The following is a 26,918-nucleotide window of genomic DNA, read 5'->3' on the forward strand; positions in this document are numbered from 1 at the left end:
GACCCTGTGCCTCATGGGAACAGTCCAGCCCGATCTGCCAAGCCATGTCTTCACTGGACCGGAATCAAGCATCCTAGGACCGGTTTCTGGCTATCAGCCGTCATCAGCCAAGATAGCTTGACTCCAGTGGTGTAGTGAGCACGGGTCCCACATTTGGGAATACCCATCCCACTTAGGGCGAAAAGCGTTACAACAAACAATTGATGGACGGAATGCTGACAATGCAGACATTCTCCCCCAGTCAAGAGATCTGGGTTAAATTCATTGTTCTTTTGCCCACTACACCACCCCAGTTTAGACATGGCCATATGCAAATCAGTCTTGACCCTGTGCCTCATGGGAACAGTCCAGCCCGATCTGCCAAGCCATGTCTTCACTGGACCGGAATCAAGCATCCTAGGACCGGTTTCTGGCTATCAGCCGTCATCAGCCAAGATAGCTTGACTCCAGTGGCGTAGTGAGCACGGGTCCCACGTCTGGGAATACCCATCCCACTTAGGGCGAAAAGCGTTACAACAAACAATTGATGGACGGAATGCTGACAATGCAGACATTCTCCCCCAGTCAAGAGATCTGGGTTAAATCCATTGTTCTTTTGCCCACTACACCACCCCAGTTTAGACATGGCCATATGCAAATCAGTCTTGACCCTGTGCCTCATGGGAACAGTCCAGCCCGATCTGCCAAGCCATGTCTTCACTGGACCGGAATCAAGCATCCTAGGACCGGTTTCTGGCTATCAGCCGTCATCAGCCAAGATAGCTTGACTCCAGTGGCGTAGTGAGCACGGGTCCCATGTCTGGGAATACCCATCCCACTTAGGGCGAAAAGCGTTACAACAAACAATTGATGGACGGAATGCTGACAATGCAGACATTCTCCCCCAGTCAAGAGATCTGGGTTAAATCCATTGTTCTTTTGCCCACTACACCACCCCAGTTTAGACATGGCCATATGCAAATCAGTCTTGACCCTGTGCCTCATGGGAACAGTCCAGCCTGATCTGCCAAGCCATGTCTTCACTGGACCGGAATCAAGCATCCTAGGACCGGTTTCTGGCTATCAGCCGTCATCAGCCAAGATAGCTTGACTCCAGTGGCGTAGTGAGCACGGGTCCCACATCTGGGAATACCCATCCCACTTAGGGCGAAAAGCGTTACAACAAACAATTGATGGACGGAATGCTGACAATGCAGACATTCTCCCCCAGTCAAGAGATCTGGGTTAAATCCATTGTTCTTTTGCCCACTACACCACCCCAGTTTAGACATGGCCATATGCAAATCAGTCTTGACCCTGTGCCTCATGGGAACAGTCCAGCCCGATCTGCCAAGCCATGTCTTCACTGGACCGGAATCAAGCATCCTAGGACCGGTTTCTGGCTATCAGCCGTCATCAGCCAAGATAGCTTGACTCCAGTGGCGTAGTGAGCACGGGTCCCACGTCTGGGAATACCCATCCCACTTAGGTGCGAAAAGCGTTACAACAAACAATTGATGGACGGAATGCTGACAATGCAGACATTCTCCCCCAGTCAAGAGATCTGGGTTAAATCCATTGTTCTTTTGCCCACTACACCACCCCAGTTTAGACATGGCCATATGCAAATCAGTCTTGACCCTGTGCCTCATGGGAACAGTCCAGCCCGATCTGCCAAGCCATGTCTTCACTGGACCGGAATCAAGCATCCTAGGACCGGTTTCTGGCTATCAGCCGTCATCAGCCAAGATAGCTTGACTCCAGTGGCGTAGTGAGCACGGGTCCCACGTCTGGGAATACCCATCCCACTTAGGGCGAAAAGCGTTACAACAAACAATTGATGGACGGAATGCTGACAATGCAGACATTCTCCCCCAGTCAAGAGATCTGGGTTAAATCCATTGTTCTTTTGCCCACTACACCACCCCAGTTTAGACATGGCCATATGCAAATCAGTCTTGACCCTGTGCCTCATGGGAACAGTCCAGCCCGATCTGCCAAGCCATGTCTTCACTGGACCGGAATCAAGCATCCTAGGACCGGTTTCTGGCTATCAGCCGTCATCAGCCAAGATAGCTTGACTCCAGTGGCGTAGTGAGCACGGGTCCCACATCTGGGAATACCCATCCCACTTAGGGCGAAAAGCGTTACAACAAACAATTGATGGACGGAATGCTGACAATGCAGACATTCTCCCCCAGTCAAGAGATCTGGGTTAAATCCATTGTTCTTTTGCCCACTACACCACCCCAGTTTAGACATGACCATATGCAAATCAGTCTTAACCCTGTGCCTCATGGGAACAGTCCAGCCCGATCTGCCAAGCCATGTCTTCACTGGACCGGAATCAAGCATCCTAGGACCGGTTTCTGGCTATCAGCCGTCATCAGCCAAGATAGCTTGACTCCAGTGGCGTAGTGAGCACGGGTCCCACGTCTGGGAATACCCATCCTACTTAGGGCGAAAAGCGTTACAACAAACAATTGATGGACGGAATGCTGACAATGCAGACATTCTCCCCCAGTCAAGAGATCTGGGTTAAATCCATTGTTCTTTTGCCCACTACACCACCCCAGTTTAGACATGGCCATATGCAAATCAGTCTTGACCCTGTGCCTCATGGGAACAGTCCAGCCCGATCTGCCAAGCCATGTCTTCACTGGACCGGAATCAAGCATCCTAGGACCGGTTTCTGGCTATCAGCCGTCATCAGCCAAGATAGCTTTACTCCAGTGGCGTAGTGAGCACGGGTCCCATGTCTGGGAATACCCATCCCACTTAGGGCGAAAAGCGTTACAACAAACAATTGATGGACGGAATGCTGACAATGCAGACATTCTCCCCCAGTCAAGAGATCTGGGTTAAATCCATTGTTCTTTTGCCCACTACACCACCCCAGTTTAGACATGGCCATATGCAAATCAGTCTTGACCCTGTGCCTCATGGGAACAGTCCAGCTCGATCTGCCAAGCCATGTCTTCACTGGACCGGAATCAAGCATCCTAGGACCGGTTTCTGGCTATCAGCCGTCATCAGCCAAGATAGCTTGACTCCAGTGGCGTAGTGAGCACGGGTCCCACGTCTGAGAATACCCATCCCACTTAGGGCGAAAAGCGTTACAACAAACAATTGATGGACGGAATGCTGACAATGCAGACATTCTCCCCCAGTCAAGAGATCTGGGTTAAATCCATTGTTCTTTTGCCCACTACACCACCCCAGTTTAGACATGGCCATATGCAAATCAGTCTTGACCCTGTGCCTCATGGGAACAGTCCAGCCCGATCTGCCAAGCCATGTCTTCACTGGACCGGAATCAAGCATCCTAGGACCGGTTTCTGGCTATCAGCCGTCATCAGCCAAGATAGCTTGACTCCAGTGGCGTAGTGAGCACGGGTCCCACGTCTGGGAATACCCATCCCACTTAGGGCGAAAAGCGTTACAACAAACAATTGATGGACGGAATGCTGACAATGCAGACATTCTCCCCCAGTCAAGAGATCTGGGTTAAATCCATTGTTCTTTTGCCCACTACACCACCCCAGTTTAGACATGGCCATATGCAAATCAGTCTTGACCCTGTGCCTCATGGGAACAGTCCAGCCCGATCTGCCAAGCCATGTCTTCACTAGACCGGAATCAAGCATCCTAGGACCGGTTTCTGGCTATCAGCCGTCATCAGCCAAGATAGCTTGACTCCAGTGGCGTAGTGAGCACGGGTCCCACGTCTGGGAATACCCATCCCACTTAGGGCGAAAAGCGTTACAACAAACAATTGATGGACGGAATGCTGACAATGCAGACATTCTCCCCCAGTCAAGAGATCTGGGTTAAATCCATTGTTCTTTTGCCCACTACACCACCCCAGTTTAGACATGGCCATATGCAAATCAGTCTTGACCCTGTGCCTCATGAGAACAGTCCAGCCCGATCTGCCAAGCCATGTCTTCACTGGACCGGAATCAAGCATCCTAGGACCGGTTTCTGGCTATCAGCCGTCATCAGCCAAGATAGCTTGACTCCAGTGGCGTAGTGAGCACGGGTCCTACGTCTGGGAATACCCATCCCACTTAGGGCGAAAAGCGTTACAACAAACAATTGATGGACGGAATGCTGACAATGCAGACATTCTCCCCCAGTCAAGAGATCTGGGTTAAATCCATTGTTCTTTTGCCCACTACACCACCCCAGTTTAGACATGGCCATATGCAAATCAGTCTTGACCCTGTGCCTCATGGGAACAGTCCAGCCCGATCTGCCAAGCCATGTCTTCACTGGACCGGAATCAAGCATCCTAGGACCGGTTTCTGGCTATCAGCCGTCATCAGCCAAGATAGCTTGACTTCAGTGGCGTAGTGAGCACGGGTCCCACGTCTGGGAATACCCATCCCACTTAGGGCGAAAAGCGTTACAACAAACAATTGATGGACGGAATGCTGACAATGCAGACATTCTCCCCCAGTCAAGAGATCTGGGTTAAATCCATTGTTCTTTTGCCCACTACACCACCCCAGTTTAGACATGGCCATATGCAAATCAGTCTTGACCCTGTGCCTCATGGGAACAGTCCAGCCCGATCTGCCAAGCCATGTCTTCACTGGACCGGAATCAAGCATCCTAGGACCGGTTTCTGGCTATCAGCCGTCATCAGCCAAGATAGCTTGACTCCAGTGGCGTAGTGAGCACGGGTCCCACGTCTGGGAATACCCATCCCACTTAGGGCGAAAAGCGTTACAACAAACAATTGATGGACGGAATGCTGACAATGCAGACATTCTCCCCCAGTCAAGAGATCTGGGTTAAATCCATTGTTCTTTTGCCCACTACACCACCCCAGTTTAGACATGGCCATATGCAAATCAGTCTTGACCCTGTGCCTCATGGGAACAGTCCAGCCCGATCTGCCAAGCCATGTCTTCACTGGACCGGAATCAAGCATCCTAGGACCGGTTTCTGGCTATCAGCCGTCATCAGCCAAGATAGCTTGACTCCAGTGGCGTAGTGAGCACGGGTCCCACGTCTGGGAATATCCATCCCACTTAGGGCGAAAAGCGTTACAACAAACAATTGATGGACGGAATGCTGACAATGCAGACATTCTCCCCCAGTCAAGAGATCTGGGTTAAATCCATTGTTCTTTTGCCCACTACACCACCCCAGTTTAGACATGGCCATATGCAAATCAGTCTTGACCCTGTGCCTCATGGGAACAGTCCAGCCCGATCTGCCAAGCCATGTCTTCACTGGACCGGAATCAAGCATCCTAGGACCGGTTTCTGGCTATCAGCCGTCATCAGCCAAGATAGCTTGACTCCAGTGGCGTAGTGAGCACGGGTCCCACGTCTGGGAATACCCATCCCACTTAGGGCGAAAAGCGTTACAACAAACAATTGATGGACGGAATGCTGACAATGCAGACATTCTCCCCCAGTCAAGAGATCTGGGTTAAATCCATTGTTCTTTTGCCCACTACACCACCCCAGTTTAGACATGGCCATATGCAAATCAGTCTTGACCCTGTGCCTCATGGGAACAGTCCAGCCCGATCTGCCAAGCCATGTCTTCACTGGACCGGAATCAAGCATCCTAGGATCGGTTTCTGGCTATCAGCCGTCATCAGCCAAGATAGCTTGACTCCAGTGGCGTAGTGAGCACGGGTCCCACGTCTGGGAATACCCATCCCACTTAGGGCGAAAAGCGTTACAACAAACAATTGATGGACGGAATGCTGACAATGCAGACATTCTCCCCCAGTCAAGAGATCTGGGTTAAATCCATTGTTCTTTTGCCCACTACACCACCCCAGTTTAGACATGGCCATATGCAAATCAGTCTTGACCCTGTGCCTCATGGGAACAGTCCAGCCCGATCTGCCAAGCCATGTCTTCACTGGACCGGAATCAAGCATCCTAGGACCGGTTTCTGGCTATCAGCCAAGATAGCTTGACTCCAGTGGCGTAGTGAGCACGGGTCCCACGTCTGGGAATACCCATCCCACTTAGGGCGAAAAGCGTTACAACAAACAATTGATGGACGGAATGCTGACAATGCAGACATTCTCCCCCAGTCAAGGGATCTGGGTTAAATCCATTGTTCTTTTGCCCACTACACCACCCCAGTTTAGACATGGCCATATGCAAATCAGTCTTGACCCTGTGCCTCATGGGAACAGTCCAGCCCGATCTGCCAAGCCATGTCTTCACTGGACCGGAATCAAGCATCCTAGGACCAGTTTCTGGCTATCAGCCGTCATCAGCCAAGATAGCTTGACTCCAGTGGCGTAGTGAGCACGGGTCCCACGTCTGGGAATACCCATCCCACTTAGGGCGAAAAGCGTTACAACAAACAATTGATGGACGGAATGCTGACAATGCAGACATTCTCTCCCAGTCAAGAGATCTGGGTTAAATCCATTGTTCTTTTGCCCACTACACCACCCCAGTTTAGACATGGCCATATGCAAATCAGTTTTGACCCTGTGCCTCATGGGAACAGTCCAGCCCGATCTGCCAAGCCATGTCTTCACTGGCCTGGCTTGGCAGGTCGGGCTGGACTGTTCCCATGGGGCACAGGGTCAAGACTGATTTGCATATGGCTGGGTTCAAACTGGAATGGCATGGTGAGCAAAAAAACGATGGATTTAGGCCCAGATCTCTGTACTGGGGTGAATGTATGACATTGTTCTGCATTCTGTCCATCAATTGTTGTTTTTGCATTTGTCACCCCGAGTGGGACGGGTATGCTCAGACGTGAGTCCCGTGCTCTCCATGCCACTGGAATCAAGCTATCCTGGCTGACGAGGGCTGAAAGCCTGAAACCGGTCCTAGGATGCTTGTTTCCAGTCCAGGGAGGACCTGGCTTGGCAGTTCGGGCTGGACTGTTCCCATGGGGCACAGGGTCAAGACTGATTTGCATATGGCTGGGTTCAAACTGGAATGGCATGGTGAGCAAAAAAATGATGGATTTAGGCCCAGATCTCTGTACTGGGGTGAATGTATGACATTGTTCTGCATTCTGTCCATCAATTGTTGTTTTTGCAGGGATAAGGCTGGGCCAGCGAGGCACTCACACCAACTGTCAGATTTATTATTTTTAGTGCAACACAGTGCACTAATCGTAATTGCTGCGATGCAGTCTGTAAGACGTAGAAAGCACCACAAATGAATATTTATAAAAAAAAGCCCCTGCTGCTGTTCACTATTCCTGCGCTGGTGCCTAAGCGGGGTGACTAGAGCCAAGCTCAATTTTTGCACCATGGTGCTGCCTCTCATAGGACGTGTATTGGATGCATACTTTTTCAGTACAAAATTCTACTAGTCTTCAACATTACACACATTGTATATGTGCTGTACAGTGCAACACACGTGTGGAATGTTTAGAGAAGTTGCAACCTTTATTCATGTTAGCGTCTGCTCCGCGAAGGCATTCTTTTTCTACACAAGCACAGTCCATTTTAATAGATTGAGATTCCTGTCAAAAACTATGGGTGCTTACGCTAATCCACCCAAGTTACACCCAAGTAACGCTCCCTTGACACAAAGTTGTGCAAAGTAACACAAAGAGCTAAATATCCGATTGGCCGCACTCTGCTAGTCCTACCAGCGTGTTACCCCAAAGAATTGTGGTCCATGAAGTAGCGTCGGCGGGTACACCTATGCCAAAAGTTTAAAATGAAAATGAGTGTCGCGTTAGCCATCCCTGGACACGTGTTTCGAGGTAGTTGCCTCTCGTCAGCAGGGAGTAGGTATGTGTGTAGGGTTGCTGCGTAGGCTGCCAAAAAATATTCTCAGGTAAAGTACCACTCAAGGCGCGCAGGTGCGAAGCCATGGGCTCGTCAGCCCCACCGGCTCAAGGGAGCCTGAATATAAACAAAAATCCGATTGGCCGCACTCTGCTAGTCCTACCAGCGTGTTACCCCAAAGAATTGTGGTCCATGAAGTAGCGTCGGCGGGTACGCCTATGCCAAACACAAAGAGCTATATGTACACGTTGCCATCTCAAAATGCTTTTTGTGGTTGCAAGTAAATATGCTTGTTAGAGTCAGTTTGTGTGACTTTGCCCGGCCTACATCCTTTGTAAATTCTGCCCTGTGTTTGTGTTAAGAATGCTCTGCTGGGGGGGCGGAGTCTGGCCACCTTAGAAGATGGCCACCTGATCCCGTGACTCAACTGTACTGAGAGGCCCTGAGGAGAACAACGCTTGCACCCAGCGATCCATGGCTGCCATTCTTGCTGGGGATGCCTGCAACACTGCAGAGGAGCTGGGGGAGTGGTCTTGGCTTCATTAATCGAGCCTGCGCAGACAGAGACATGCACAGAGCCTGACGGCTTGGCCATGAAGAGCCCAAACTCTCCTGGAGCCAAAGGTCCCTGCGAGCTACCACGGAGCAGTGACCCAAGGCAGTACGTCTACCACCGCCCGCCCTATTGTTAAGCCTCCTCTGCCATCCAATCAGGGCTGGGGGCACACATGGTCACACGTCCCTCCACCACATGGGACATTTTCTCTGCGGGCTGGCGGTCCCCCCAGCAGCAGAGGTGTGGGCTGCGTGAGAGCTGCGGTGCAGGGCCTGCTTCAATCCTTGCCCGTAGGGGCCCGACCATTCCTGACGCCATCAGCCCCCGAGCGCTAAATTAGCCCAGCATGCCTCTCGCCACTGCCTCTGAGCCTCCAAAAGGCTTGGGACATCTACGGCTGCGCCCCGCCCCCATCACATTCTACTGTATGGGCCATTTTCTCTGAAGCAGGTGGCCCCTTAGCAAAGGGGGAGAGGGTTGGCTGCTTTGGAGCCACGAGGCATGCTCTAAATGGGGATGCCAGTGGCGCGCAGTGGTAGCCTCGCTATTTTGGAAGAGTTGAGGCTCGCCTTGGCGGCTGGACCCTGCTTCCCGTGGGTAGGTGCTTATGTCCCATACTGCCTCCATGCTGCTGGTCCTAGCTACTCACCAACTCGCAGCCCTCTTAGCCCTGAGGCCACACAATGTCTTGGACGCTTGATGTACCTCTGAGGGGAGGCAACACCTGCCTGTGCCCTGTCTGGGTATGGAGCCTGAGGAAAAAGAACCTTGAATCCTGAACACTGAGTACTGCGAGCTGCTGGCTCCTATGCCTGCTGCCATTAGAGATGCCGCATGGAGGCTGCATGTGACACAACCAGCACAGGGGCGTCGGAGCCTACTACATAGGCCCTTGTCTTGGCTTCCTGCTTCCACCCGGCCTACTGGACCCGCTTACCCTTCAAGGGCTCCCAGGCCACACTCTTCACTCCTGGCCTACCCCACTAACCTACGGAATCTTGCTCATTGGCCAGGGACGGCCTCTACGTTGCTACTAGTTGCATCCACACTGGTGTTCACTTAGTGGGAAGGATCTTGGGATCAGGTCCACTGGAGACATCCTGTAACCACCCTTCAAGCAAAGGCCACAGACAGCCCTGCGGCAGGCTTAGCCGTGGTTGGGACTACTGATTCCTGAGTGCTATCTTCCTCCACTGGAGTGCCCGTCTGACTGCATCGGCCCGAACGTGGACACATCCAGCTGCTGCTCCACTCCCTGCCCATGCACCGCTACAGCGTACTGGTGGCCCCTGTAGACTTGACTTGTCCTTTGCAGTCCAGGCTCTCCCTCCCCCTCCCCCTCTCATTGGGGACCATGCTCTACCCTTGACCCTTTTTTCCGTTCAGCTGTCAGGTGCGGGAGTCTGCTTATCCCATGATGGCATCCGGGAAGCTGACGCGGCAGCTGCTTTTTACTGAAGTGGTCTCCCAAGCCAAATCTTCACCTACCCTGTCCGGTCCCTCGGAGACCACAATGGATCTGATCCTAGAGGAGGAAACAGTGGTAGGGCTGAGGCTGGAGGCTATGGACGTGAAGATGACTGACCTAACAGTGGAAACTAAATTGATCTGTGCTGAGATCTCTGTCTTCCACAAGGTGGAGGCCCTGGAGCATTGTCTGTCCTCCTTAGAATCTAGATTCGAGCTCCTTCCAGACAGGCACCAGGAACTTCACGCCTTAAATGAAAAGATTGTGGACCTCAAGGATCGGAGCAAGAGGGACAACGAGGGTCCTGGAGAAGGTAAGGGCGCCGAGATCAGGGGCTTTTTCAGTGACTTGGAATCGCCTTCTTGCCCCCATTGGAGGTGCACTGGTTCCATAGGATATGGTCGAGGCAACCTCTAACCTGCCAGTTGTGAGGCCCATTATAGCCTGCTTCCTCTGGCACAAGCAGGTGCATCGGACCCTGACAGCGGCAAGAGCGCATGGGCCCTACGACTTTGAAGGCCACAAAATTCAAATTGCAGCAGACATTTCCAGGGAGACAAACAACCTGTGGAGGGGTTTCCTCTCCCTTTGGCCAAAACTTCGAAAATGAGACATCAAATGTGGCCTCTTCGAGCCCGCAGGTATGGATTACCATGGATGGCAAATCCAAGGACTTCTACGACCCAAAAGCTCTACAGGCCTTTCTGGATAGACTGCAGGATGGGGGCATGGATACAGCCCTATGCCCCCCAGACCTTCCTTCCGTGGTGGGGGGTGGTGCTCCCACTTTTGGGCACATGGATGTGTAGCCTCGAGTGCCCCGGCACCAGGGCAAGGCACACCGTACGCAGAGTGGCAGGTAGAAGGCACTGAAGTCAGTGCCTGAGCAACCACCTTTCTTAGTCCCGATCTCCACTTTTGGCCCGCAGAATTTGACAGGTGGGTCCACTCCTCCCATATTCTACTGTAGGCCCCAGCCCCCGGGTTTCACAGCCTGCGATGCCCTTGCACTCGACCATTAATATCGTTTCTCAATCAATGAATCAGGTTCTTGTAAAGCGTGACTACTCACCCGTTAGGGTCTCAAGGCAATGTGGGGGCAAGGGGATCTGCGATTCAGTTGAAGGGCCAGGTCGTGAGGTCCTTCCTGAATTGAGGCAGTGACGGTGATTGCCTGAGATGTAGAAACAGGGAGTTCCAGGTCTTTGCAGTGAGGTAGGAGAAGAATGTTCCTTCGGCCGAGGTAATGCGGATCCGTGGGATGGTGGCTAAGGCCAGTTTCTTGGAACGTCAACAGCCTCATATACTACGTTAAGCGGAAAAAGGTGCTGACACATCTCAATACCAAGCACGCTGACGTAACCCTCATCCAGAAAACACATATCACTGTGGCAGAGGCAGAGAAGCTCCAGCGGGACTGGATGGGCAAGGTGAGCCACAGTAGCTTTTCCCCGTGGGCAGCAGACAGATTGTCAGCCCCCTGGAAATGCAGAGTGGCTATCCTGAGCCGTAGGTCGCTGCCCCATACAGTACTGGGGAGACCCTGAAGGCTGTTATGCGTTCACCATGCTGAAGATTGGTGGGAAGGTGCTATGCGTGGGCTCTGTGTATGCTCCAAAGGGCCCGAGGTTCCCCTTCTTGTACCAGCTCACCTGGGTTTTGAAAGCAATAGACACAATGAACATTCTTATTGGGGGTGAATGGAGTCTGGCCTGGGACTTCATCTTGGACTGAATAGATCCTATTGACAGGATCCATAATGTGGACGTGGGACTTCTAGGAGACATTAGGGAATACCATGGCCTCCAAGACGAGTGGCGCCTTCTCCACCCGACGGACAGAGAGTACACATACCTGTCCCCGGTTCAGGTCACACAATCGCTGTTAGACTCCTTTTTGGTGGCCCACCCCGTACGTGTGAGGCTTCAATTTTTTAGGGCGCACTTTTGGACCACTCCACAATCAGCTTGCGGGCCGATCTGGGTCTGGAAATGCCAATCCGAAAACCAAGGTGCCTTAACCTATCCCGTTACAATCACCTGACGGGTTAGGAGCTGCTTAAAAGCCACATCCGTACCTATTGTGAGCACAACAAGAGCTCAGTTGACTCACCCCTGACCCTATGGTTGGGTTGAAGGTGACCATTAGGTACTAGTTGATGAGTGATGCTGCTCTATCGAACAGGCAGAGGAGAAAAGGGCAGATGGCATTGGAAGGAGAAATAGCCCGCCTCGCGTCCCTACACAGCCTGCGCATCTGATGCCACTAGGCACAGCCTTGAGAGAACCTGCATGAACTTTAATACACTCTTTAACTCCAAAGTTGAATATACAATCTAGAAGCTGAGGTATAGGCATTACAAACAAGGGGAGAAGGCAGGTAGGCTTCTGGTGGTGCAGCTGAAATAGAGGGAAACAGGGATGGCTATGCCCGCCATCACCACTGACTCGAGGACCTTGGCCATCAAACCGCAAGAAATTGCAGATGCGTTTGCTTACTACTATCGATTCCTCTACGCCCCAGAAATAACCCCCCAGGGCACAAGTATCCGCCTTCCTGGATGGCGTCTGTTTACCATGCCTCATGGAGGAAGGTAGGGAACTGCTCTGACGTGCCATCTCTAGGGAGTAGATCACGCAGGCCATCTCAAACCTACCCTATCATAAGGCCCTGGGGTAGGATGGCTTCCTGGCAAAGTTCTACAGGTGGACCAAGTCCGAGGTGGTGGATCTCCTCCACAAGGCCTTCACTGAGGCTGACCGGTCAGGCTCCCTCGGTCTACAATCCAATAAGGCTCCAATATTGATTCTCCCCAAGCCTGGGAAAAACCCCTTCCTCTGTAGCAGCTACCGCCCCATCTACCTGCTTAATGGGCATGTTAAGATACTGGCCAGCATACTGTAACCTGTTATACCCTCCCTTATCCATCACATATAGGTGGGGTTCGTCACAAGCCGCTCGTCAAGCAATCACATAGGAATGCTGGCCCATGCGTTCTGAATGGCACCTGACTTGCTAGAAGAGGCCTTGGCACTGTCGTTGGACGCCGAAAAAGCTTTTGAGAGGATAGAATGGGACTACCTATTTGCCACACTCCAGAAATTTGGCCAACACAAGGATTTCATCCCCAGAGTGTGCAGGGTCTATGACTCCCCCCTTGGCGCAGGTTAATTGCGGTGGCTTCCTCTCTGACCTTTTCTCGGTTTGCCATGGTACACGCCAGGGGTGTCCGCTCTCCCCCATACTGTTTCACCTTGCCATGGAGCCGCTAACAGCGTATTTGTGCCAGTCAGACCGGATTGTGTGTATACCCATGCCCGAGCCCCTCGACGCTGTACTTAAATACAGACTAAATTCTGCTTACCCTATCAACGCTATCCTCCTCCCTCCCCGTGGTACTGAAGGCCATTGGCGCCTTTGCGACCATATCTGGCTATAAGGTCAACTGGGGTAAGAGCGAAGCCCTCCTGTTATCGAGGATTATCACGAGTGCCGCCATTTCCGGGTATCCATTCCAGAGGAAAAATTCCCATTTCAAATATCAGGGCATCTTTGTGAATAGAGGCTTGGAGCACATGGTGGCAGACAATCCGGACCCGCTCATGGAGTACATGCAACTGGATTTTGCTAAGTGATCCCAATTGAACTTATCGCTGTGAGGTCGGACTCATGCGGTGAAAATGGTGTCCCTTCCGTGGATCATGTATGTGTTGGCCATGCTCTCTCAGCTAACGCCCCTCTCAACACTTCAGCTGGTGGACAAAGCCATCAAAGCTTTTTACAGGGGACTGGCAAGGCCTTGATTGGCCTTCAGGAAACGTATTGCCCATAGGTCCGCAGGAGTCTTGGGCCTCTCCTCCATGGAGCATTACTGCATGGCCCTTCATCTGTCACAAATGGCATACATGCCCACCTGGATACGAGACCCCCCCTGCTTTGGGTCACGATTGAGAAACGGCTCGTAGAGGGCCTGCAGGGCTGCTCTCCCTCTACCTACCCAGTCCTCCCAACACATGGACGCCGAACTCTATTCTATAGGCAATGTATAATACCTGGGCACGAGCCCACAAGCGATTCTCGGTAGACGTGTACCTGCATGACAAAGCATCCATCTGGAACAACCACGGTATCCGCGTTGGGAGGAACATGCTTAATTGGGGGCCCTGGCGCGTGGCAGGGATCCAAACCCTCACACACTTGCTCTCCTGCAGTGAGCTCAAAGCAATTGCTGCGCTGCAGGACGAATTTGGCCTGCCACTTAATTAACTGTGGGATTATATACAACTATGTCATTGCCTGATGAGCAAATTTGTCCCACAGGCCTGGTCCATTCTCCAATCCCCAGTGCTTGCGTACCTTAACACCTGGGGCCAGTTGAAGGTCGTGATGTCTGGACTCTACAATTTTCTGATTCACCACCTCTATTCACAACCTCAGGTGGCAAGCCGTAGGGCAACCTGGCAGGCTCATCCACAGGTGGAGTATGAGGACTGGGAGGATCTCCTGAAGGGCCTGGGCCGGGGAGTTCGGGAAGCCTGGATGAAGTTGAGCCTTTATAGGATCCACCAGTGCTGGCACTAGACACTGGCGTGGCTCCAGGCCATGGGACTGTTGCCTCACTCTTCCTGCTGGCGGTGCGATCACGCATGTGTTCTATATCTTTCTGGAGTTCTCCGCCATCCATCCCTTTTGGACGTGGTAGGGTCCAGATTGCAGGAATCCATGGATGTGCCAACACCACTCTCAGGCCAAATGATCCTTCTCAATAACCTAGCAGACCTCCCCAGCTGACGCACCATGCTCGCCATTTGCTCACCCCCACTATCACAGCTGCCAAGATCTGTATTCGGCAGCACTAGTGATCCCCACAATTGCCAACGCATGAGAGATGGCTCATGGCCATGTACAAAACTGCCTCCTATGAGAACATAATCTATAACTTGATAGATAAATCCGACCTGTTCTTTCTCATATGGTCCCCCTTCCTACGTGAGGACTGACCCTGACTCTCACCCTTCTCCTCTGTCACCATGTGCCTTTCCCCACCCCTTCCCCCTCTTTCCTATAATCTTCCCTTTGCCATGCTGTACACTGGCACTGCCTGCTTATGCCACCATTCGTCCACTGCTCCCCACTCCCCTCTCTTTCCTATCTCATCCCTCTTTCTCTTTTCTTTACTTTACTTTCCTTCTTTCGCCTCTTTTTGAGGCGATACTTCCGGCACCCCCGTCCCTTCCCCCACTCTAACTGCCGACAAATGACTGGTTCTGTTGTCCCCCCTTGCTTGTTAGTTATGTTGGATAAGAGCATGCATCACTATTAACGGTTGTATTTTTCTCTTGTGTCCATGATGGATGTACGTGACATTACTGCTGTTGTTTCCATTAGAATTTTTGTCATCAATAACAATAATTACAACAACAAACACGTCATCGCTGAACAGGATTCCTCTCATACTCTTCTGAAAGTGATCTGTCCCAAGGGCATTCCTACAACATCCCCATCTCAGGGAAATCTTGGCAAATGCCAACTGCTCCTTATAAATCCAGCCTCAAAGGAGGAGAGCACAGCTCCATCATGCAGAGGAAGCATCAGGAAACCAATAGCCTGTCTAAGCTTGCTGTGGGTACCGCGCACAAAGTAACAACCAAAGTGATGGATGGAATGCTTGAATTAATCTCACCCACTGGCCATCGCTCCAGTCTGGATTCTAGCCCATCATTTTCCTCCACTATGCCACCAATAGGAACAGTCCAGCTCAAACTGCCAGGCCAGGTCCCATCCAGATGAAAACACAAGCAACCCCAAACCAGTTTTGATCTACTAAGGTCTCTGCAAAAAGGTATAACTGTAGTTCTTCGACACAGTGAGCATGGGAGCCACTGGGCCTACGTGTCACTCACTGTGCCACATAAGTCAAGCTTCACCCCTCTGATGAAGCTCAGATAGGCCAAAACCACTCTGGGTTGCTTGTGTCCCATTCAAAGGGGACCTGACCTGCCAATTCGGGCTGGATTGTTCCTATTGGAGCAGGACCGAAACTGATTTGCATATAGCTGGATCCTAGCTGAGATGCATGGTGCGCAAAGAATGATGGACTGGCATGCAGCCAGGAGTAATTTCCAGTGTCTGATGTTAATCCAAGCATTCCATCCATTAATTTTTTTGTCTACCTACAGTACACAAAGTGGCACCATCATGGACACTTCCGCTCACACTCTTGTAACAACAGCATATTAACCATCGCACCTCATATTCAAACACACCAGTGAGCTCTGTGCTCACACACACACAACAGCAGAAGAGTAATGGCACAGCATGCTGTCACGAACGAGCTGGCGGGCAGGCTATTGTGCACGGCATGTAGTTGCACTAGTGCGAGGGACTACTAGGGCCTTAAGTACTATAATTGCTTTAGGCCAATGTTTTTGGACTGATGAGGTCTTGGCAGCTTCACCAACAATGACGTTTTGCAAAATAACATGACAGAACAAGAGAAGCATTGACAAAATCAAATGGTTGACAGCCAACACCGGACCTATGGGTTTTGCCAATGCTTGTTGCAGTTTGTAAATAGGTTCACAACGTATCAAATGCCTCACTCTGTAACTCTCTTTCTCTACTTAAACCAAATAAGCTGTCTTTGTAATATTGACACCTCTGGGCAGCAGGTTTCACACTGAAGCCTGCAGCAGGCACTCAATTTCCTGAGCTACGTCATTGGTATTGGTGCCTGTAACTTGCAGGTTTCACAATTTCTGTGGCATGTGCCCAGCTCGCCATTGTAGTGATTGTCACCTATCCTCGAGCTCCTCATGTTTTTATACGAGCTTCAATGCTGGGATAGATGCATAGATTTGAAGGGTTTTAGCAATGTCGCTCGCTTTTTATTCCCCCTGCCAATTTGCACCCCTATTCCCTTCCTTCTCCTCCAAACAATTGCCCCAAGCCCCACCCCCTTCACTCTGATCTCTTAGGTCATCCGATCATGATTTGCCCAACCAGCACACCACAAGCTCAGGAAGCTGTCAGCAGCATTGTCCCACGTCACCCGGCATGAACTACTGCCCTCCTGACCTCGCGCTGTTTGCCTCACCTGCCCCTGAAACACCTGAGATCGGAATGGCCAGTTTGTGTTACACTTTCCCCTAATGAATACAATGCACAAGTAAATAATGATGTCGCCCGTTTCTTACCTGGTGTGATCGACGTACCTAACATCCATTTGTAGTATACATTTATCCTGGACATCTTGCGTACCGCATACAATAGTTTTAGTTAAGCAATGACGTCAAGTAACCTGTTAACTATTTATTTGAAAGACGGTTAATTGGCATTTATCTCTCTGAACTAAACAAGCATTTGCAATGCAATAGGTCTCTAATTTATGGGAGACCTATTACATCGGCAACTTGGAATCACGGACATCGGTAGAGAGGGAGGGGGGAGAAAGCAAGGACAAGGGGGGGGGGCGGGAGAGAAGAGAAGGCACGGACAAAGCTGCGTGACTACGGTGGAAATAGTAAATGCCCGTGTAACAGCAAAGAAAAGGGGCCAGTAGCCATGGGAGGTTACAAATGACGTCATGGCCATACTAAGACTGGACTAACAAGCCTATTATGGAATCACACACCAGCATTAACGAAGGACAAGGACAGAAGCCATTCAAAAATATGGGTGGAGAGTGGGGGGCAGCTTGTCTCCCATACTTGACTACTGCATGCCTCGCGGAGCGAGCGGTGTATGCTCCGCTATCTAATTAGGAAAACAAGCAGAACCTCTTAAATCACAAATCTCTCCAAATCTTTTGCTCTGCTGAACATATTGCAGATGCACATTTATAAAGAGTATTTCATAAAATTATTCGTTGGTATAGGTGTTTTCAGTGATGTTTTGCAAGTTCATTGGACAAATCAACTAAATAAATATGTGAATCTTAGTATAGATTGTAACTTGTTTGTGTTCCACTGTAGGGACCACCTTTAAATAAACTGGTGGTGGGCTAGATGTGTCTCTTAGAGAGCAGATTAGCAAAAGACAACAGATTAAATCAGAACCATTCAACTTAATTTCAAAACTTTCTCTACATGTGCCAAAAGTGACCTAGGATATATTTACACGTCATGCCTATCAGCGAGTGATATTAGAACATTTGTCCAATGTTCAGTCAGATGGAAGGCATCTCAACCACCTGACTGCAGTGACAGCTCCAGGCCACTTATCAGTCTAAGCCAAACAGAAGAGATGTCCTATTAGTTGTTCTTACCCTCCACACAGCTGCAATCTAAGCCAAACCGAAGTGGTGTCTCATTGGTAGATCTCATCCTCCAATGAGCTGCAATCTAAGCCAAACTGAAGTGGTGTCTCATTGGTTGTTCTCATCCTCCAATGAGCTGCAATCTAAGCCAAACTGAAGTGGAGTCTCATTGGTAGAGCTCATCCTCCAATGAGCTGCAATCTAAGCCAAACTGAAGTGGTGTCTTATTGGTTGTTCTCATCCTCCACTCAGCTACAATCTGAGTCAAAGAGAAGTGATATATTATTGGTTGATCTTAGCCTGTTAAGCAGTTGTATTTAATATCATTGTTCTCCTCGTCTCCTAGTCCCTCCTACGATTACCCTGACTAGTGAGGACCCCTCAACGGCAGTGTGCCGGGCCTCCGGAGGAAAACCAGCAGCGAACATCTCCTGGCACCCGGCATGTGAGAGCTGCATCATGGAACAGCAAGTTCATCCAGACAAGACAGTGACCGTTGTCAGTACATACAGAGCGAGCAATGAAAATGAAACACTCGTCACATGTGTGGTGTCACATCCAACCTTTTTAGAACCACAAAACAACTTCACCATTGAAGTTCACGGGAGAGCGGGTAAGGAAAGCATATTCCTTGGTCTCAGGAAAGAATGAATGCTTTGAGGTTCTTAGTTTAGGTAGTATTCTCTAGCTACTTTCTTTCTTTAACACCAATTAACCTTGAAATAAATGATTGTCTGTCTATTTAACATCTTTATATTCTGCTGAGTCCAGTAAACAGCAGCTTAGTGCTCCTGTTGACCAGTGGGCCACATGTAAAGGTCAATGGGGCTGCATGGGGCCCCCGCGCCGTACATTGAGTATCAATGCTCTAGACAATCGGTTCTAACTTAAACAGACTCAGGGGTTCTGCTTTTTTCACATGCCTTTTCGCCAACTTTCCTGTGCATTCCTAGGGTGGTTTTTCTACCCTTTCCCTCTCTAGGACCATGGAAACCCAGATTCCACAGCGTAGGCATCATTCCAAGCCTATGTAATGTTTAGCTTAAAATGTAGGGTGGGTGGTGCATCTCTTGATGCAAATTCACTGCTTTTTATGGTATTTTGTGCTCTCAACACAAATATTTCAATTTTCAATAATGCATTTTGCAGTATTGCCAAGAAGGTATACAGTCAAAGCGCAGATACTCTTATGCTAAAGCTAATTACTTTTGTGAAGTCATATTAACAGCAGAAAATGGTCGTAAAACATATTTCAAGCGATAAAGAAACTTCCAAAACTGTTTTGCCTGACACTGTCTTTTTTTAATGCACCTGGATTTTGTGGAAAACTTGCATTGTTTTTAGAAAGATAATCACTGATATCTATAACAACATCAAGAAAGACATTTTTATAGGGGACAGTGACATAGAAAGGTATGGATGGCAACATTTTAGTAGACAGCCTTCCCTTGATTTTAGAGTTTCAAGTAGAAAGGCTGCTTCAAGTGAGAAATCATGCTCAACGTTGGATATTTAGCCTACTGACATCCTGATAAAGATGTCAGAGGTCATCTTGCTGGCCTGTACTTCCTTTTTGAACCGTTCATCTCAGAAGCACAGGTTCTTACCCGCTGTGAAGTTGTCAGTGATGAAACCCCTCTTGAAGAAACTGAACGTGAGCAATTTAGAAGTTAGTATTTACAGACCCATCTCCTTGATTCCATTTAGGCCAAAATTGAAGAACAATATGAGCTCTATTTGCTCCCTAGTCTTCTCGAAAACAACCAAATATTGGCTGATACCCAAATAGGCTTCCCACCAGGCTTTGGAACAGAAACCACCTTGGTCACTACCTTAAATCAAGCGAGATTAGAACTGGAGAGAGATAACTCCACCTTTCTTGGATTGCGTGATCTGTCTGTCTCCTTTGATATGGTGCATCATTCCATCTTGATCTGGTGGATCAAGGAAATGGAGATATCAGGTTCTGTCTTGGGTTAATTTAAATCATTTTTGTAGAATAGAAAGTTTATAGTTAAAATATCATATAATTAAAATATTGTAAGTGCCATTTGCTGAGTGTCACAAGGATCTGCAATATTCCCAATTCTGTTTAATATATAAATGCAACTTCTGGCCCGTTTTGTTGAGGGATTTATATTCAGCATGATTTCATATGTAGGCCCCTCCCAGATTCTTCTGAGTTTTGATGCCGCACTAATTGAAATACGAGTGGTCTTTAAAAACGGTTTGATGGAGGAACAGCATTGAATGGATTGCAAATTTTTAAGATTGAAGCAGAACAGACGGGGATGATTGCTTTTGGAAAAAGTCAACCGTGCTCTTCACAATCTGGGCTGATTCTCAGGGTTCACCTCCTTCTGTTGCTGAGAAGGTTAAGACCTTCGGCTTTACCTGGATGAGGAACTTTCCCTTAATGTTCAAATCAATGATGTTATATCTTCCTCCTTTCTACAGCCAAAACGTGTACATAGGGTTTTCTCTAATGTTCTGACTAATCTAATAGCAATATTAACCAAAGCATTGGTAAACTCTCAGTTGCACTACTCAAACTTTATTTGGACTTACCAGAGAAAGCTTATCACAAGCTTTAGGTCATGCAAACACAGCTGTAAGGACAATCTTAAATCTGCAGAAACATGATATCATCTCAAAAGCATGACAAGCAATACGATGCCTTCCTGCGGCGATACGGATCACGTTTAAAACTTATGTTACTGTTATATAGCTGTGGATGCTGGAGAAAGCTCCATGTTCATGGGCTTTCTTACGAAGAAGCCCGTACTTGATCTTTAAGATTGGAAAATGTACTGCTCTTAGCGATCCAAGGATAAGAAAATCGAGATCAGATACAAGAGCTATTTCTGTTCTGGCCCACAGGCTATGGAACGCTTTACCAATCCAGCATAAGAGCTGTCTCATCTCCTTCACAAAGTAGCCTAAAACGTTTTTGTTCTTTTAATAGGTACACTATTTAGGTTGAGCATGTCTTACTGCATTTCTGTTAGCGCCATGAAGCCCCCAGGGTTTACCGTTAGCGCTTTACAAATATTGCACTCATTCACTCACTCTTGAATTAGAAATCGCAGGCAGCTGAAGCTGATTAAGAAGGCATGTATCGTGTGAAAAGGCACTTCAATGTGTAGACGTCCACAGTGGCATCCAACTGCTGCCTGAGTGACTGTATTAAATGGTTCCAGTCCATGTTCCTTCGTTCCCCGCATTGTCTGTTTTATTCTGATGTCAGTGTTCTCATGTCTCCGTACTCGGTGTCAAAATCTATTTCTGGGTCGGCTTGTGCACTCCTGTGCCCAACAAATAGTACTTTATGTGCATAGATTAGAAACACTCATTTATTTCACTTTATTATTGTCTTACAAGCTTTGCAATTGCATGCAGGCGTCATTTGTAAAAGAAGATTGTAAGTCTAAGACCAGTTGAAATTCCATATTTATTTGCTGTGTAGGTCAATAATGCACTGAGATCTCGTTAGCTGTTTCTGTAGACAATAGTAGTCTTCCTTTGTTTTCTGTATAATTATGTTTTTGCCTGTCTGTGCAGGTTTGTGGAGCTCTGGTGGTTTGCAAGCGACGCTCTCTATTTGGCTCCCTATAGTTTTGAGCTTCCTCATCTTTTCCTCCATTTTGGGATTCCTTCTCTACCAGAGGCCTCAGGAGCTCAGGTATTGTACATAACATCTACCTTATCAATGGAAAGGGTCAATGGATAAGTGATGCTAATAAGAGGATGTGCAGTGGAAAGGCACCCACAAGCACCTCAAATATTGCATGCTTGCAGTGCTGAAAACATTTGTTCTTACCAATGGCTATCTAGGTCAGCGGTGGAAGCGATTGGTGATAAATGCGGCAAATGCAATGACAGTATATCACACATATTGACACATTTTTTTATATTACACATATTCTCAGTTTTGGGGGAGGGCAGATTCACAAAGCTTTTGTCTATTGGCTGGTGTGGCTTGCTCCTGGAAACAAAAGGGTAGGTCAGTAGGAAGACACCTTTTCAGAGTCAGACCGCCGATGTGGTTTAGATGTGCCCAGAATCATACAATGTGTGGCCAGATCTCACAACGGAAATCAGACATTTCTAACCAGCAACTTAGATCATTGATCAAATTTCCTCGTAACGATACATTTAACTTCCTGTTCAACCCATTTTTACGTCTGCCTACTATCTACGTCCGTACTTGGACAATTCATGTGGGTTTTCTAGACAAAGAATATTAAAACCGCCATCCTGAGAAGATAACACGCATTTTCCCTGCGTGCTCTTTCATCCTTCCTCCATCCCTTTCCATAGCTGTCAGAGATATGTATATATATATATATATATTTATATTCCTGTTTTTCTTTTTCTGCTCACATGTGCATTCCTCCTTTTAACACAAAATGTGTAGTAGAAGCCAGTCTATACTATGCGGTACAAATCCTTGGTTTCTTTCTTTTCACATCAGGATAGGTTCCGGAAACATCAGGTTCAACTGCAGGTTGCAAGTATATGTCTACAAGATACCCGCCCTCTCCCCCCACTCTCACCGGCCCCTCCTGCCCCTCCCCGCCCCAGGAGCAGGACTCATGCCTGCTCAGCCTCTGGTCAGATGAACACTCCAACTGATACAGCAGCATTCCAAGTGGCTTACCATTCATGGTGACGCATGGACCCATCGAACACAAGGAAAGCAAGATGCAACACTCCCTTCATTCATCTGACTTATACTTGCATAGCCCCCTGTGGTGAGTCTGGAGCCAGGAACCCAGAGTGACTCCAAGGTCTAGCTAGCTGGCTGGCCTCCTGATCTGAAGCCGCATGTATATATCTGGGTTCCAACCCCTGCACCTGGAAACTGCCATCTGTGAGTCTACCCTGCCAAGTGGTGCCACCTCAGTCCTGAACCTTTGAAAGTAGGCCTAAGGTGCTTGCCAGTGTAGCCAATGCATCTTCTCTGCTCAACAACGCATCCCTGAGCAGAACTGGCATATCTACCCGGCTGAGTGGTGGATCCCTAAGCAGAACTGATGCATCGTCACTGCTGCATGAATTGGACCCGTTGCAAAAGACTTGGGACTAAAGCATTCCCTTTAGAACCGCTGCTGCACAAAGCTTTTCCTGGTGCAAGCTCCTCACATCACTTGTCGAATGTAGACTCGATGACGACGCCGAAACTCTGCACTGCAGCTTCACCGCTTATGCGGATTGACTCATTGCCTCTGCTGCGCCTCCCATCCTCGACACCGAACTTGTCCTCATAAGCCCTGTCAGTAGGTTCCTCGAGGTCGACGGAGCAGGATCTCACACTGCAGCCTCGTCGTTTCTTGGAACTGATGAATTGCCGCTGCTGCGCAACGCATCTGTGACGCAGATCCGTGTAATGCTCCACAACCAGAGTTTAAGGTACTTTGTTCAGGTGGCCTAACTGGGGCCCTATAACCGGCCCGCGCATCATCACAATCGGCCTGAACTTCTGGCTTTGTCTGATGTTTGGCGTGCCCAATTTCCCCAATAGCGCTTTGTGCTTCTTAGTGCTATTTTTCACTATAAACGTTCAAAATCAATATTTCTGGTTCTACTAATTTGATTTTTTGTTGTTTGGTCTTGTTTTATTTATTTAAATCAGAGCTATTCTCCTAAACTGGCATGACATTATTTTGTGTGGTGTTTTCACAGTTTTTCTGTTTGAAGTGTTGCACAAATACTTTACACACAACCTCTAAGCCTGACTGACGCGAGGGGCACGGCCATTCTGATACATAAAAGGGTTCCCTTCGGCTTTTGTTCCATGCTCCCATATGACGAAGGAAGATACTTAGCGGTTTCTGGGACATTGTTGGGTAGGAATGTTACACTGCTTTGTATTTATGCCCGCAACACGGATGCCCCCAACTTTTTTCACTCCCTTCACAAACGACTTATGCCGATGCAGTCACAGACGTTAATTGTAGGTGGAGACTTTAACCTACTACTCAACCCCAAAATAGATTGCACCTCAGGGACTTCAGACACTAAACCGCGTGCCCGCCGAGCACTGCAGGAACTCTGTGACCGGTACGCGTTGTTGGATGTCTGGCGCAAACGTAATCCAAACACTACAGAATATACCCACTATTCAGGCCAACACAACACCTGGACAAGGATCGATTATTGGTTGCTCTCCCCAGACATCTATGGTTGGTGCGCATCAGTTGGGACCCTTCCTAGGACTTAATCCGACCATTCCCCAGTAACGCTACACCTTAAGATACCTCGTCCGGAGGGCTTTGAGCGTCAGTGGCGCTTCCCTAGTCACGCTTTACGTCATCAAGTATTCAAAGAAGAAATACGGGAAGCCATAGAGGAATACTTTGCTATCAATACAAGTTCGGTGGACACGTGGGCGGTTTTGTGGGAGGGTTTCAAGGTAGTTATCAGGGGCACGAGCATAGCTAAGCATGCTGGCGTCCTCAGAGACCTACGTAACACTCTGAAGCGCCTAGAACGTGATCTTCAGACATTGGATGAGGACACCATAGTTCACCCACAACCCACTTACGAGGGCAGGAGACTGGTGATGCTGGAAGAATTCAGGGAAACAGCTGACCGGGACATTCTATTCTTGGGGAAGTATCAGGCGGCCCGACGGTACGGCGAGGGAGAGAGGCCTGGCAGGGTCCTGGCCCAGCTCCTATGCCCCCCGTATCCCAAAACTTACATCACTGAAATACTCTCCCCGGACGCACAGATATACATCTCCACGGCGGACATACAGAACACATTTAAAGAATACTTCTCTGCCCTATATTCCACCACTATAGGGAGTGATTACAAAGCCCAGGAAGGCTATATAGACGAGATAAGAAAACAAAAGGGGGGCGGGGGAGTAGAGAGGTATACAGATAGAATCTGCCTCCTGTTCAACTTTTCATAAACAATATGATTCTACCCTATATAAATGAAAATTGTTTAATATTTTTTAGTTTTTCTAGTGATACTGAATAAGGTGTATTAGTGATCCATGAAATGTCATAGAAAAGTACTAAGTGTTTTTAAAATACCCCTCACACACTATGAATCCCATAGTGTCATGCTTCATCACAGGGGTCTTCCCGTCCCTCTACGGGGCGGGGCGTACTGCAACCTGCAAATACGCGGGAGCACTGTCATTGTGAAAAAATAGGCTATGTGTAGTGTGGGTGTGAGAGTGGTAGGGTTAGTGGAATCTGTGGAATCAAATTGCAAGAAGCATCTTGACCTCACCTTCATCCACGATGTGGCCTCCTCAGTTTCCTGTCAGGACCTCTTCCATTATCAGACTTTGCATCAAAGTGAGGAAATGAGGACACCAAGTGGGAAGAAAGTGTTGTGTACCAAGGCCATGAAAGTGTCCAGTAGGATCACGAGGGAGGCATGCCACGCTCCTGGAACATATATAATGTCATTTTGCTCAGTGTGGGAAGTGCCAGTCAACTACACTGAAAACTTAAAAACAATACTAGCATACAAACACCAGAATCCCTCCAGAAAGGCTTCATTACGAGAAGTGTTTTTCATTAATATTCATGCTGAGCAGCAACGGGACAACTACCAAAAAGTAGCAGCTGTTGCGTTACTTACAAACCCCCCCCCACCTTGTTTGCTGATTGGCAGATAGTGGTTTTCAAAGAGCTGAACTGTCACCAAGTTTGCTGTCTTGAAAGTCCTTTACTTTTTTTTTATACTTCTTGTTTTATTGGCATTTCTTATATCACAATTCAGCACACTGACAGTACATAAATTGACATGCAGCGCCCTCCTGAGGATCAACACGGATTCACATGATATATCGCCCTATGAGGACTCTGCTCAGTGACTTGCATAGTCATCGCAGTACTGCAATCTAATAATCCGTGATATCTTCAGGATCGGAGTGTACAGTGGTTTCTTCTATTACTAAATATGCATTTTGTTCAAGTCTTTCACATTAGAGGTCGGTAGTTTTCACATTAGGGTATGACATAATAGCACAATATAGAATGTTTACATTTTTTAAAGAAGAAAAGAAGGAGAAAAAAAATCAATGAAAACTTTATAACAAACTGAAGTCTGTGCAGTGGAGAGGTCAAGTTTCAAAGATCAACTATTCTTATCTAGAGTATCAGAGCTTGGGGGGAGTTAACCCACCTGCGTATAACAAGCGTAAGGGAAATATCTTTCCCTTCCAGTACAGCTCAATATGGGCCTAATCGCTTGGCACTACAATAAATAATTCAAAGGGAGCAACGTGTACACCCAGATTTCCAAACTAATGCTATTCTATGCTTAGTAAATCCCAGGGCTAAGTCTATCAATCTGTTCCAAAGTTTCAGTGGACGAGGAAAGAGTCCCAGTAAACATACCAGCGCCGTAGATGCCAACTCCCTCCCCAAAACATCCTTGAATTTGAGAATAATGGTGTCCCAAAAAGGGCGTAGCGTTTGGCAGTCCCAACGCATATGTATGAAATCGGCATCAGGGTGGGCACATTTCGGGCAGGTGCGTGTCTCCCCTCCCCCATAGGTAATCTTAAGTCGGTGAGGGGTCATATAGGTCATATGGATGACATTAAATTGTATATATTTAAGGCGCGTGTTGTGGGAAATCTTGTTCAGGGATTGCAGGATTTTACCCCATTCTGCATCAGTGAGTACGCCTCCCAGTATCTTTTCCCATCTCCCTCGCAAGTCACCCAGAGGGTTTAGGGATGCAGTAACCAAGGTGGCATAAAACCACTTCACCTGATGCCCAGCCGTACCCAGGGTCATCAGTGCATGCAAGAATGGATGTGTCTCAGGTTCTTCCCGGCCCTCTCCCCACAGTAGGCCAAAAGTGCGTACTAAGGGTTTATAGCATAAGAACTGTCCCGGAGGAAGGCCATTACCCTCCACCAGTTCCTCAAAGGGCAAAA

At 48.5% G+C, this 26,918-nt stretch overlaps 1 protein-coding gene across 1 annotated transcript in view; it reads left to right on the top strand.

Annotated features, from left to right (window-relative positions):
• The window catches only part of LOC146801703 (cell surface glycoprotein CD200 receptor 1-A-like), a 281,333-nt gene that overhangs the window by 218,177 nt on the left and 36,238 nt on the right, over positions 1-26,918 (top strand). The window contains exons 3-4 of the mRNA XM_085621165.1: positions 18,348-18,614; positions 21,563-21,683. Of these exons, the coding sequence (XP_085477291.1) occupies positions 18,348-18,614; positions 21,563-21,683 (388 nt within the window). The remainder of the gene's footprint in view (positions 1-18,347; positions 18,615-21,562; positions 21,684-26,918) is intronic.

The sequence above is a fragment of the Triturus cristatus genome, chromosome 8 (genome assembly GCF_964204655.1).
Source record: "Triturus cristatus chromosome 8, aTriCri1.1, whole genome shotgun sequence".
Taxonomy (NCBI): Eukaryota; Metazoa; Chordata; class Amphibia; order Caudata; family Salamandridae; genus Triturus; species Triturus cristatus.